Genomic DNA, 15,190 nt, shown 5'->3' on the forward strand with positions numbered 1-15,190 from the left:
CCTGTCTTTTCCCCCGCTTTTTGTCTCGCAGCTGCACACTGACCTCGACGGGGGGGACAATGCGGTGAAGTACACTCTCTCGGGAGACGGCGCTGGCTCCATTTTCACAATTGACCAAACGACCGGGGACATCCATGCCTTAAGGAGCCTTGACAGGGAGGAGAAGCCTTACTACACCCTTCGCGCCCAGGCCGTCGACATCGACACCAACAGGCCCCTGGAGCCGGAATCCGAGTTCGTCATCAAGGTTCAAGACATAAACGACAACGAGCCAAAGTTTCTGGAGGGCCCGTACACGGCCACTGTCCCCGAGATGTCCCCAGTAGGTAAGGGATCCAAGGGGCCAGTACTTGGCCTAATCGATAAGAATCATCCACACTTTGTTCTCCCTTCCTCAACCACACAGTAAGCAATACTGCGCCGCCACATTTGGACATTTCGGTTAGTTATTCCCCGAGTATATTTCACAGCTTTGTCTTCATACAGCCCCCCCCCCCCCCCACTCTCCCAAAGGGAGAATAGATCAAGGTAATCCGCCACAAGAAGAGTTCCCTCTGGATGTGAACGCAGATGGAGCCCTAAAAAAATAAAAACTGAAGACATCTGCAGTCTCAAGAGTATGAAACGAAAAGCCGGGCATGCGAAACACTCCTGAGCTGCACGACGCCGTGTTGTAGAGTCGGAGAAGCTGCCAAGCGGCACGATGGTTAGCTGAAGGGTTGGAACCTTCTGTGTGGAGTTAGCGCGTTCTCCTCGTGTTGGTCCAGAGACAAGCGGCTGAGCTTAATGAACGATTCAAACGTCCCATCGATGCGGCACGCGGTCTTCACGCTTCGTGAGTCAAGACTTCAAGTGAATTTATTGTGCTGTAGTTTTTTCTCTTTTTTTTTTGTTGCATTGCGCTGTTTTCTCCAGACATAAGGCTAATGGGACTTTTCCATTGGATTATGGATTATTGCAGACAACAGTAACAAAAGTGGATGATACTAACACGCTTTGTCTGGCAAGATAATCTCCACAAATGAACACTTGCTTGTGTCACTTCTGAAGCACGAATGCAAGCTGTTGTAAGTCATGACGCCAACAGCTCTAGAAATAGAGACTTTTGACTAATAAGAATACACTGTTTAAAAATAATCTTTTGTTGTCACTCATAGTTGAAGCCATTAAATCCCACGGCTGACAATTACGCATTGCCAAATTGTGAGTGACACCACTATGAAAAATATCTCAGCACGAGAACACGACCGAGAGTCTGAAAAACTCAGTCATATCTAGAAAACAAAAAAAACAATCATCAAACAAACAGTCAAAGTCCTCATCAATATTCATAGCAGCAAGACTTGATCAATGGGTTCATTAACGGTTACGTTCTCCTTGATGTCTTAGAATCCCCCTCTGGATGTTTTTTTAATGTTAGGGAGTAAACAAAAACTAAAAGGGAGAGCTGCTGAACATGAATATGCACTAATGGTTGGTAATGAAGACTATGGACAGATTTGATGAAATTGCTTATTCTCAATAATCCCCTAGAGTTGTATGCAATTATTTTATCCCCAATCACTAAGAAAGGAAACGATTAAACAGAACAAGAATTTTATTGAGTGAGGAATTTAAAAAAAAAAAGCTCCCATTGTCTCCAAACATTTACGATAGTTAATAATATCAGATTTAAACACACGGATCAGTATTTCCATTCTTCTCTCTCCTTCCTCATATTCAAATACAACATCTGTATGCATTGTGTCTTGTGCCAAGTTAATTGGTTTCCTCTGCAGTACATTCCAGTGATTTGTTGAATATTGTAATATAAATAATACTTAGTGAGATAGATAATCATTATTTTTGCAAAGGTCTGTATTCCCCTCCCGTGTTCATCAACATGACCTTTCAGGCCGCTTCCTCCTCGCCGCTCACACACCTCCACAGTCGCAGCAATAGGATTCAATTGGTTAGTGTCTCACACTGATGAGAGAGGCACGTGTGGCTTTGTGAGGAGGGATGGACGCGCTAATCTCTCCCACCTAACGTTTTAATGCCATTGTCACCGTCCGCTCGGACCGCAAAGCCCATTTTGGATGTGCAGCCAGGTCCTTTACAGCAAACCGGGAGCTTACCCGCAATTCGAAATGTCCATTCGAAACCGCTCGGGGCCTCTGGTCGGTCGGATCCCGCTCACACAGGCGCTGCGCCGATGCTGCGGTCAAAACTCAAAGTCTGCGACGTCGCCCGTCTCAAACTGTCCTGCGACCCGCCCTCTCTACAAGAAACAAGAATAAAAAGCTCTGGCTGAGGAGGCATTTTGTTGGTTCACCGCTCCAATAAACCTGGGACCTTTGGACTGAGACCGCTGAATTTAAATACAGTCTAAACAAGGAGGGTGTTGGGTGCCAGCTAGTTAATGAGGATGAGCCAAACCTCCAACATGTAATTATTCTGTCCTACTTCCCCAACAGTTTGGAACAGTGCCACCCTAATGCTGTCCTCGCCATGTCCCTTTGTTCTCTTAATGGTAGCATTGTTATTGGCACAATAGCCCTTTTTTTTGTTGCCCTCACTTTATTTGTTTTTAATTAATGCCCACTTAGTAGTACCGCAAATGCGCAACTTTGCACAACCTACAGCAAGGCAATTGAACAACATCTGTGCACATCCCATCTCCTCTTCATTACACTCTATCGGCGCCTTTGACCGTGCATGGTTAGCTAATTGTCCCGGCTGTGATTCACCACTCATTGGTGCCGGGTGAGATTGCTCGATGAAGTTCCAGGAGTTTGGTTTGCAGTCTCGAGAGGACACACATATATTTGAATTCGATGTCTTTCCACTCTTTTTTTCTCTCAGGGGCGTATGTGACCCAAGTGACAGCCACGGATGCAGATGACCCTACGTATGGAAACAGTGCCAGAGTGGTATACAGCATCCTGCATGGCCAGCCCTACTTCTCTGTCGACCCTAAAACAGGTAAAGAACCGGGATGCCACACAACAGGGATTTAGTAAGTGTCTTCCAAACTGCTGGGACCGATGGGGGTACGCAGGAGATTCTATTTGGGTCACCCGGTCAATTAGCATAATATCACATTTTTTTTTTAAAAATGGGTACCAAGAAGAAAGAAAAAAAGTATATAAGAAGTAGAGCAGCTCGAGCTGCTCGTCGTGTTGGAGGAGCGAGCACTTTTTGCAACATATCAGGTGAACTCACAAACTGATCTGAAAACCCACCGGGGGAGGGGGGGTGGGGGGGGGGGGACCGTCTGCGAGGGATACAGAGTACTCAGCAGGAAAAGGGATGCACAAGGCATGGGTGACACTTAAGACGGCTCTAAATCTCAAACGCTTTCCCATGTTGGCTCCCCCCATCTGGGGCAGTTCAAAGCGCACCAGAATAGGCTCACATGTGACAGATACGCGGGAATCTGTTTTGCCGGTTACGCCCCCCCATGCCTGACTTTTTGCAAACTGTGACCGTATTTTAAACTGATGCTGGAAGAAAAAAAAAGAAAAGCGTGGAAGTAAACGTTTGCCCTGCTGGGCCTGCGTGTATCTCCAAGCGCACATCTGCAACGAGAGTGAACACTGCAAGGAAAAGGTGAACAAGGGAAGAGGGGGGGGGGCGACAATCTCACGCATTATCTCTCAGGGATTAACTCAACTCGCATGTAGACAAAATGATGGAAAATAAATATAGCCTTTGATTTGCTATCACATGTCTACGGGGCCTGCGGATCAAATTGTACATCGTCGCATCCTCGGTGTGTGGAATGGAGACGAGTGGAGGGAAAAAGTGCAGACCTTCCTCCCCTTTTAGCATGCCAACCTCCCACTGACCCAACCAATAATCTGCAGTACAAACGCTTTCTGATCTCAGGGTCTCTGATCCTCAAGTGAATCATTATATGGCTCCTCCAGTGTTCCCCATTGAATGTCAAGCGTCTCCGGTTCGTAAAATGACCTCTATTTTAGCCCCGGTGGGAGCTTCTTCCTGGGGCGTAAGTGTATTGTAAATTTTGAGGGAAAATTGTGGAATTGGCACCAAATACATTTCAAAGGATGCAATGTTTACCGTGTCTTTGTCTTCATCTTCACTACTTCTATCCCTCCCTCCCGCCCTCTCTTCCTTTTCCATCTTTATTCCCCATCAATCTTACCCTGCATCAGGTGTTATAAAGACGGCCTTGCCCAATATGGACAGAGAGGTGAAGGAGCAGTACCAGGTATTAATCCAGGCCAAGGACATGGGGGGCCAGCTCGGGGGGCTGGCCGGGACCACCTTCGTCAACATCACCCTCAGCGACGTCAACGACAACCCGCCCAGGTTCTCCAAAAGTGAGTGCCCTTTTGTTAAAAAAAATAAAAAAAAATTTAAAAGATTTTTATTTTGGGAAAACAATAATAACGCAGATGACCTCACGCAGGTTCTATTTTATGACCGGGAAATAAACAGTGTGCAATTACAACGGGGCAGGGGGTGTTCATCGAGTCTCACTGCCTGTAATTGGTTTTCATTATTTGTCATTATGTGCTGTCGTAAGCAAAAACTGTGTATTTAGCGTGATTGCATCTACATATTGCTGGCAAATAAACCAGGGTAGGTGTTATTTCCCTCACGGGGCACCCTTCTATATTTAGACGAGGTTTGAGCAGGATGGGGCTGCACCAGGGATTGTGTCAGTGTAGTTAAACACTGTATTTCATCCGGTATTTTGAATAAGCTGCTGAACCAGATTAATTCGATTGTACCGTTCAGCAGGTCATGTACGAAGCAGGGCTGTAAACACGTTGATCTGTAAAACCTTCCCCTGCTACATTGGGTGCAGAAAATCTATTATATTCCAAAACAGCAAGTGTACAACAGGAAAAGGCCAAACGGGGCAGGGTGTGCACGGATGCGGCGTCTTCAGGTTTCAGGAGGCGACACGCAGTGGTCTCCTCTGAATTTAAATACTACGGGCGGTGTGGCGGTCAAGCTCGCCTGGCTGCAGGGAGGAGATGATATTTCCATAATGCTGTCACAGCAGGGGGGGGGCCAAGGATGGCGGCTCCTCTACCCTGTCCTAAACCATAGAGGGCTTAGAGGTTAGAAAATAACAAGAAATTAAATGGGAGTTTGCCATATTGGAGATGCTCATCGGTTGATTCGGTTTACTTATATTATTGCTCCCTCCCACATCTGTCTTTTTCCTTGAGCCGCCCCCCCCCCCCCCCCCGCCGCCTCACCTCATCTAGATTAAGTATTTGTAAACCGTCAATCCTCTAATGGCACCAGATGCGGTGGCGATGTAATGCCTGTAATGGTCATGGTTAATAGGGGTGTCTAACTGCATGGGACGACTTTGTTGAATTAACATTGAAGAACGGGGACCCACCGACCCCCCAGGGAGAAACGAGGTTTAAACGTGCCCATTGCTTCCAGGACACTTAGTTCTTTCTTGGGAGGTTGGTCCCGTGGCTTTGGTTCATTCATCCACAGCATGATTCATACAACATTTTTTAAGTGTGCAATTTTATTTTCTGATTTGTCCAATAGTTCATCGAAATGAAACTAGAAATTCATCCAATGATTTAGATTTGGAAAATGATTGCATACATAATAACACAAGGCCTCATTTACATATTAAAACACGCGGTTTGAGGGAGCCTAAATAATAACAGCCTTAATGTAAGTAATAAACTGTGAATTTTCATCGTGGGTGTCTGCCCTTAACTGCGGTTTGTTAATTCCTCTTTAACAGCAGCTCCCCGTTTTGCCACTGGCGCTCCTTCCTGTCTTTCAAAGGACATTCACCTTAAAAGACTTTGGAAACGAATGCCTGTCCTTGACAGTACTTGATTATTTATTGAACTCACAGCAGCCAAATGTATCCATTTATCTCAGCTCCCCTTCTCTAAATCCTCGGATCAACACGGAGGGAAAGGCTCAGATCCATTGTAGAATTGAGGAATAGCCAATGAGTTGGCGTGCTGTGATGCACACGCACGGGCAGTGCAGCTAGTGTAGCGCAACATCAAGCATATGTCATTAGGGGAAAACACTTAATTCAATATTTTCCAATGGTCTAAGCGAATTCGGGTATTTTGGTCCCCAACCAAAAATAAGAAATGTTCCTGCCGAGCAGCCTCCGCTTGTAGCGCTGTGAGTGCCTCGACACTCTTATTGTAGACATTTGTGTTCAAATTCATCCACACAAGTACACACTGTTGTCTCTTGCACACAGCCTCTGCTATTCTTAGCGTTTGCTTGTCATATGAGGGCCAAATAAATCAAATCCCAAGGAGCAAACATTGTTGTTTTGCGGAGCTGGTCTTGGCTGATTGGTTGCTGCAGCGGCAGCACAATGTGTCAAGTTGCATCAAACGTAGGAATGTGTTGAGAATGTGTTGAATTAACGCGAACAATGCAGGGACTCGAGCAGGAGGAATTCCACTCGTACATAACAAATAGTCACAAATAAATGTTTGTGACCCTTTTGACACAGCACTAGTGTCAGAAAAACGTGTTTAAAATGACACATTGAAGTATGTAGCCTGAACCCACAAGATGGGAATGAAATAATTTCCAAACTTTTCATAGTGTCTTTTACTAAATTCCCAACGGAGCCACGGTGAAGCCGACCAGATGTTCACTCTGCTTTTGTGATGCAAAATGTTTCACGTCTCCGGGATGAGCAGATGCTACCGTTCAAAAAAAAAAAAAAAAAAAAGGTACTGATTTCAGAGAGCGAAGCGCGGAAATCAATACCTGAATACACCCCCCCCCTCTTCATCGGGGGGTAAGTGAATATCAATCAAAAGTTACTATCGGAGCCCCGAGGCCGTTGTGCTTCTAGCGCAGGTTGAGCCGCCTTGATGTCTGAGCCGCTTTGAATAACGTGCCTTTGGGGTCACAGGTGTGTGTGTGTGTGTGTGTGTGTGTGTGTGTGTGTGGGAGAGAGCGAGGCTGCACGGAGGACGCAGAGGACGCGAGGAGCTCAGTGTCCTCCGCCCCCCAAAAAAGTGCTAAACACTGCGTCCATTGCGGCGTTTGTCTGTCCGCAGGTTTCTTCCACCTGCGGGTTCCAGAGTCTTCGTCCGTGGGGTCCGCCGTGGGCAGGATCAAAGCCCACGACTTGGACATCGGGAGGAACGCCGAGGTGGAGTACACCATCGTGCCGGGGGACGGGGGCGCCATGTTTGACATCACCACCAACGACCACAACCAAGAGGGGATCATCATTCTCAAAAGGGTACGGAGCCTCAGAGAAAGAACTCAAATACCAAGTAGATTGTCAAATGAACTGTGGGCAACATACTACTTTTTCCAAATTTATATTTTTTATATTAAAAGGCCTCCAATGAGAGAAAAACCTGATTACTTTTTATGTAAAAAAAAAAGGAAATGATGTTTTATTACCGGTACCCATCGGAAGATGTTAAATAGTGGCAGGTCTGGAATCAATCGGAGGCAGAAAGTAAAAGGTAACTTACATCTAGATGTCCTAAAGCAGGAAGGTAATCAAAATGTAAAAACACTGGGAATCTGAACATAAAGTACGAGGCGGGAACATCGACATCAGCAACAAATACTAATAATGAGACACAAAAAGTGAGAGGAAACGTAACGTTACGAGAGTGTCAATCAATACAAACAAAGATCATATTAATACCGTATTACACGAGTTGATATTCAGCAAATCTATGATACTTATAAGTTATATTAAAATGCTTTATATTGTTGACTATTGCATTTTGAATATGTATGTGTCCTTAAACTATGATTCAAATATCATAAGAAGTAATGGGAATATAAAAACGGACACCTTCCAAGCTTCATGTTCACAAGGTGGTATGTCTGCCAATGTCATTGCACACACCCAAGGGAGGTTTATGTACAGTGTTTTTGTATTCACGCTTACTGCTAAACATATATGCAAAATAGCGCCGTCCGGGCCCCGCGAAACATGAATAAATCCCGTCACATCTCGACAGCAACACGCCGAGTGATGTCACCGGCAGAGACATTAACATTAACGCCATGGGACAAAGCGATGGAGGGAGTGACTCTTGAAAAGTGATATCGCAATAAATAAAATGAGAAGGACCGTGTGAAAAATAAAAATGCCGACGCGTGAGCACGTCGTACTTGTGTTATGGCGCCGTAGCAGCGGGACACTGGGCGGACGCCGCGGTCGGACCTGTGATCTTTCGGGGGTGTGATGTTGCTCGCGTCCTCGCTCTCTGCGCTTTAAAGCGCAGCTCCGGGGCGATGGAGCAGCTCTCTGCAAGTGCTGGGGCTATATAAAGCATTCACTCAGCATGTCAGGGCCCATTTACTGTGCCATATGCTCTTTTTTTTGCTAAATGGATTGATGCATCAAGAGCATGCTGACCCACAGCGAGGGGTCCCGGCCTTTGGTTGCACCCTCTTTGGATTTAATAGCATCCGTATCTCATTTGATATCTGATTTTTAACGCATGCGGCATTCGTGAGGGGAGGGGGGGGGGGGAGCGGGGGGTGAAAACCCCTCACACAATAGACCTAGAGGCACAGTGATATTAGAGACATTTATTATGCTGAGCAGAAATCCTCCGAGGTCCAACATCTAATTGTAAAAGAAGACCCACAACCAAGCCAGGGGTGAGAAGAGAAGGACAGCGGTGGACTAAAGGGGGAGGAGGAAATAGAGCCATCCATCCAGGACATTGAGTTCTCCTCTAATAAATAGCTACACTATAATAAACTTGTGTATCTATATATATATATATACACAGTACATATTGATGAGGCAAAATTAAAGTGATATCATGGCCTTATTGTGTCTTGGGGCTTCACAACCGCTCCGTGGGGAACACACATTCATGTTGTTCTGGTTTATGAGGAGAGAATCTCCCCTTCATTTGTGTTTTATTTTGAGCTCTCCTCGGGGTACGGCTGGTTAAAGACGCCAAGATCCATGATATCCAAACACACTACTAAGTAGAAATATTATTATTACTCCACCCATAGGCTTCACTGCGGAGACTACGGGATCTCTTTGGACATCCAACGCAATCACTCCATTTTATTGTTACGGTTCCAGGAGACAACTGTTAGAAGAACAACCTACTTCTGAGATTGTGATGAGGAGCAAAGCAACACAGAGGCGATGAATGAGATCATTTTCATTAATTAAATCATCATTAGATCGTGTACGGGAGAACCTTGGCTCACTGAAGAGTGTTGTGTTTGCCTCTTGACTTCCTCTGCTTTTCAACATTGTGCAGGTTTTCAAACTGCAATTGCTCTGTGCCATTACGACTACTCAGTTAAAAAAAAAGAAAAATTGAAAAAAAGCTGCTAATGCGTGCACACGTCTGCCAGCATGCTATTTAATCACATCAAGTCAGAATCTCTTGAACAGCTGGCACATGTTTGGCTCAGTGTCTCTGAAGGCGCCACGCAACATTTAAGAAGCATAATCATAGGAATTCGTCAAAGTTTGGAGAATCTCGCCCACGCATCGCACTTCACAGGTGCAGTTCCCCTTGTTGAATGCACAGTCTGACAATCCCTTCACACTCGGCACTGCATTTTCCCTTCGGCGGGAGGGGGGGGGGCGACCCCCGTGGCTCATTCAAATGCCATTTGTTGTCAATGCTCTTGCGCTTCAATGGGGTAAAAAGGAAGCGCAATGCCGAGTTTGCATAATTCAACAGCCACAAAATGTCTCTCCGATATGGGAAGAGAGAATAATATCAGAAGGAAAGATTTTTGCAAGCAATGCTGTGATGCTTTGGATCAAATGGAATTATTTTCCATGGAGATGTAACTTGTATCTTACCCAAAATACTGTTACCAGGATTTGGCACCAAACTCTTTGAATTAAATGAATAGATGGTGAGAGAGGTAACAGATGAGTCACACACGTTAACCACCACTTATTCTGCTTCACCGTCATGGGAACTTTATTTTTTACCAAGGCTGAATACGTCGTTTAAATCAGTTCACTCATTTAGAATAACTGTATCAATCACATTCTTCACCAAACGTTCATGTTTCAAAATAGCGTCCTTCAGACCATGATCAAAACGTTGCAGATTTTAAACCCAAACTTACTTCTGGAAGATTAAAAACAAGTGGGATCCTCATTAAATCCCCTTTCTTTCATGCAAATTCACCTCCAGAAGATATTTTAAGGAGTAATGCTTTTTTTTTTATTCATGTCTATTTCATTTTGGGGATGAAGCGTATATTTCTTCTGATTGCAAAAGTAGCCAATTTTCATCTGCACTTGTGCCGTTCAGGGTGTTTCTGACGTAAGTCCTTAAAATATTCTTTTAGGGAGAGTGAAAAATCTGCATTTACTGTTATTTTTCGGAAGTAACCGACTGAGGAATTCGTTAACTGGTACATTTTTCAGTACATGCCCCAGCACACAAAGGTGCGTGATCCTTTGATCCCATAAAATATGCAGCTGAGTGAGCAATTGATTCCCTTCTCAGTGTAAAAACTACCTCGGGATGCTCCGTGCATGTGCGCGAACAGGTATGTGTGTGTGAATCGTGTGTGCGTGCATACATATACTGTATGGTCCTAATGTGATCATAAGCACAGCTATAGATCATGGTATGGTGACCTTCTCCCTGACTGTAATGGGATAACAGAACGAGACAACAAGCAATTATAATGTTAATGAGGAGAGTTATTTGTTTACATGGTGCAGACCCTCAGTGGATGGCGAGCATGCATCTTTCCTCCCATTGTTTTCCTCGCAGTGTTTGATATGCCGCCATGCAGCAGCCAGGCAGCATGATGTATTCCCTGCAGTGGTAAGCTACTGCACAAAGGCATGGTCCATGGGGGATACTCTGAGCCCCCTTAACTGACCAAGCTTTGCCCCCCACCCCCCCCCCCCCCCCCCCATCGTGTAATTTACGAAACAACATGTGCCTCTAACACACGTGGGCTTGTGATATTAGCAGGACATGGACGGAGTCAGATAGCGAGAAGAGAAAGGATGAGCAGTGCCTCGGAAAAAAAAAAAAAAAAAAAAAGGTGTGGGGGGGGGGGCTGGAGATGAAGCCTCTCCGAGTCGTTCCAAGAATACTGACCCTCCCACTGACTTGTCTCATTCCAGATTGGTGGAATATCCCCGGAGACAGGTGTGCAAATGTGTGCAGACAATCTATCTCGCTCCCTCTCTCTCTCTGTGTCTCTCCTTTTGACTTTTTCCCCCCCCAGTGCAGAAAATAAAACCCACGGCGGGACGGAGACGAAAGCCACATTGTACACAGAGCACGGTTTGGCAGACCTCAAATTAGAGACTCCGGAATGTTGGTTATGATAAGAGGATCAGGCTGAGTAATGGGTTCAGAGGATGATCGTCTGTTTCCCCCGTCTAACGATACAGGGGAAGAGGGAAAGAGAAAAAAAGAGTCACCGATGCATGCAGGGGGGGGTTTTGCGCATCCCATCTGCAAAACATGGGATTATGGGAAACAATAGGTAAATCCACCAGTGAGTTCCAAAGGAAAACGCTCTGACAAATACGGGCGCTCACAGCACCAGGCACACGTGCACACGTGCACAACTGCAATACGCACAGATTACACACAGCAATAGCCCTCATGTCGGCAGCGTCGGCAGGATAACCTCCGGTTTTGTGTTTGCTAAATAATTCCTGGTCAGATTAAATGCCATTTGTCCATTTGCATGTTTATTCCCCTCCTCCTGGGAGAAGAAGAGATGGCAGATATGCGTAATTGAAATATGCTGTTCTAGGCCTAGAGGAACAGCTTTGTTTAATGGCAGCATGTGTGGCATAATATTTACTGGCTCACATTCAGGGAATCCATTTTAAAAACGGGACTATCTCCTCACTGTAAAAACTGAATGCACCCAGCGGCCACGGTGCAGTGAAAGAAGAGCATCTGCTGCAGACCTCTCGCGCTGCCTCCAAATCCACTGCCCCACGGCGCCAGAGGGGCTCACACAAAACACATCGTGGAGAAGAGCAGGTGACTTAGAGGGCTGCACCAAGCCGTCATTTAATGGTAAAATATGTATATATATGTATATAAAAAGTACATCAAAATGTTTCAGCACCATGGACAGAGACAGACAGGTTCAGAGCGATGGAAGGAGACCATGTTTATTAAATAGTAAATGTATAACCAATACAGTTTTAATAGGCTTTTAATAATGTTTATGACAGTTTAATAAACAATTATTAAGCAAGCATTAAACATATCTTGTAAAGCAAAGTAGTATTTAAATTAAATTGATTAATTAAATTAATTTGACAATTTTCAAAAAGTCTGTAAAAAGTCGTAATGTGAGCTAAATCTAAATCGATTAATAGCCCAACATGTGAGAAGAAAATGTATGTCATTTTATGCTCGGGTAACCTCACCCTTTAAAATAATCAATTATAACTGAACCCATAACAATTGGTAGACATAATTATTTAGCATTTTACTTTTCAGCAGTAAAAAATCCATAAACTAAATGCCAATTCAACCTAGTTCTCACCAGGCGACACACAAATGCCAAATAAATCATCCATTTTTTTTTTTTTTTCAGCTTCCCGAAAAAACAGCATGTGACTAATGCCGCAGTGTCGCATGGCATTTAAGAAAAGAGCTCGTCAACGACAGCGAGCAACACTGATAAACATTTGCATCCATACCAAAATGCCACTAATTGCCTAAATTGCCGTAGCTCAAACGTGGCCCTACTTAGACTCCCCTGAAGTCCCAGCCATTTGCGGTATTGAGGCAAGACGCCCTTTTCATCCTTTCTGGCATCAATTAAGGACTTAATTTCACCGGAGTCAGACAGTGACTGCCGTCTAATTTCTCCATCAGAAATGTCATTACTGGGCTGTTGGAACAGTAAATCATCTCGGAGAATGGAAGCAGTAAGTGCCTCTCAGGCTTGATGAGACACTAGCAGGCAATACAAAAAAAAAAAAAAACTAAAAACATGTTCAAATGACAAAAGTAATGAACGAGCCGCTAACCTGACTGAGGCTCCAGAAAAGATAGAGGAATGTCGGTCTGCTAACTAAAAAACAAAGTGGGCTGTGGCGTGATACGGCGCTTAGCTCACACAAGGACACATCCACGCATTGGAACCTAACTAAGTGTCCTTACCTTGTGAAGGCGTATTGTATAATCTCTAAATTGCCACCGAGAGAATGCAATATATAATAGCTTATAACTGATAGCGTTAAGAGCTCATCCGGCAGCACGGTTCCAACTGAGCCTTGCTCACAGACGGGGGCTGAATCTAATCTATTGATTGTAGTGCTGAATGTTCCAGCGGGTGGCGAAATGAGTTATTTCGGGTACTGGTGTGAAAGGAAGTTCCAAAAAAAAAAAAAAAGGGAGTTTGAGAAGGAACAACAGGACATCAAGGTGTCAAACGCGAATGAATAACTCCTCACCAGGGATCCACGCAGGAAGCGGTGTGTGTGTGTGTGTGCGCACAAAGTAAAAAGAGAGGAAAAGGAGGTGGTGCTCGGGGTCCAAGTGCCTTCTCTCCGGCGGCCTGGGGAGGCGTGGGTGTAATAGATTAAACCAGTGACTGGGAGGGGGGGGGGGCTCATCACATGGCCTAACCCGACCCTATGGAGAGTCTTTCACACTCACTCCACTGCAGTGTGGACGGGGGCTGCTGGCGAGGCTCAACCAGGGGGCCCCGCTGCTGAGAGCGCGCTCGGGGGGGGGCTGGGAGTGTGTGTGTGTGGGGGGGGGGTTGGAGATGCTTCAAGGCAGCCAAGGACACAGACCCATGTGGCTGATGGCAGCACAATAAAGTGAGCATTCCCTCTCCATGGTGCTAAGATCTCCCTCCCCACCCACCCACCCAACAAGAATTCATGGGGACAACAAATTGCTCTCTGAGGCATGTGAGCTTTTCTCTGCTGCTGATGAGCTCGTTTGTGCTCGGCGGCCAGTTGACTGCTCACGGCGCGGCAACGATGGCCAGAGAGGACTTTCTGCAGTCTTCTGCATGGAGGGAACTTGCTGGAGACTATCCGCGACTGCAGTGACCTTATAGAGGAGGCACTCACACGCAACAGAGGAGGATGACTCAAAGCACTGAATCGTGACGCCTCATCTCTGAAGCTCGGCGGGATTATTTTCACCTTGAAGACAGAAAATAACTTCTGTGGCTCATCGGCGTTGTTGGGACTACCGGCTTCCAGGTGACGGGTGCTCTCGCTAGAATTAAGCACCCAGACGCGGCCCTAATGTACAATTAGAAATGTATTATACATATAAATATATATTAGGTATTCTCGGCATGTCTGGCTGAGCTTTGGTTCACTCCCGGAGGATGAATCGTGTGAGTGGGTGTAAACGATTCATACGTGATATTGTAAAAATAAGATTCTCTGCTAAACGGAGTCAAGAATACTCAAATCATAGATTAAACACTTGCACTATTTTCCACCCTATTTAATCTCTTCCACTAATACTTATTGAAATCAGCCCGCTAATGACTCACTGGGCTGTAATCAGGACCTTTCAAGGGGAAAGGCTCTTTGCTGTTGGCAAAAAACTCTTCTTCCCCCCCCGTATTGAGAAGAGTATTGAACTCTGCTATCCTAATACCGAACATTATACACAAGGAAACAGAACATATTCAATATGCACATCTCTCCCTGCTTCTCCAATGCCCCAAATAACCGGCAGGCCATGAAAAGGAAGAAGGTGTAACGCGCTGCGGGGGGAGGGCACCAGGAACCCGTTCCCACTTTGCATACCATCATCAAGTGGATCATCCATTGTTCAGTATCCACAAGAGTAAAACTGACAATTCTCTTGTGTTTGAAGCGAAATGCTGTACCTGCGAGACTGCGATGCCCTGATTAGTCCTCCCGTTATGAATTAACAAATTCCCTTGGAACATAACAGGTTCAACTGGCAGAAAAAAAAAAGTTCCTTCATTCAGTATCACTGGCAGTGCAATGAAGGTGCACATTTACATATCAAAGGGCGCTGCGCCATGTCTAGAATTTCAAGTGTGTTCTGTTGTGATGTTGAAGAGCAGCAGCACTGACATAGGAGGAACTCGCTCTGCGCTCCTTACAAAATTCCTCCGTTAAATACACTTCCTTGTTGTGTCCGCTGTAACCGACAGAAGGTGCGGCACGAGAGGAGCCCTGATGAGACGCAAATTTCAACCCGCGTCGCTGTGTGTGTGTGTGTGTGTGTGCGCAACG

The 15,190-nt window shown here is 45.4% G+C and overlaps 1 protein-coding gene across 1 annotated transcript in view; it reads left to right on the forward strand.

Moving 5' to 3' along the window:
• LOC119198554 (cadherin-12-like) overlaps nucleotides 1-15,190 on the forward strand; it is a 44,681-nt gene that overhangs the window by 11,524 nt on the left and 17,967 nt on the right. Inside the window, exons 2-5 of the mRNA XM_037455882.2 lie at nucleotides 32-326; nucleotides 2,845-2,964; nucleotides 4,161-4,328; nucleotides 7,038-7,225. Coding sequence (XP_037311779.2) covers nucleotides 32-326; nucleotides 2,845-2,964; nucleotides 4,161-4,328; nucleotides 7,038-7,225 — 771 coding nt within the window. The remainder of the gene's footprint in view (nucleotides 1-31; nucleotides 327-2,844; nucleotides 2,965-4,160; nucleotides 4,329-7,037; nucleotides 7,226-15,190) is intronic.

Source organism: Pungitius pungitius, chromosome 19 (assembly GCF_949316345.1).
Source record: "Pungitius pungitius chromosome 19, fPunPun2.1, whole genome shotgun sequence".
NCBI classification, from domain to species: Eukaryota; Metazoa; Chordata; class Actinopteri; order Perciformes; family Gasterosteidae; genus Pungitius; species Pungitius pungitius.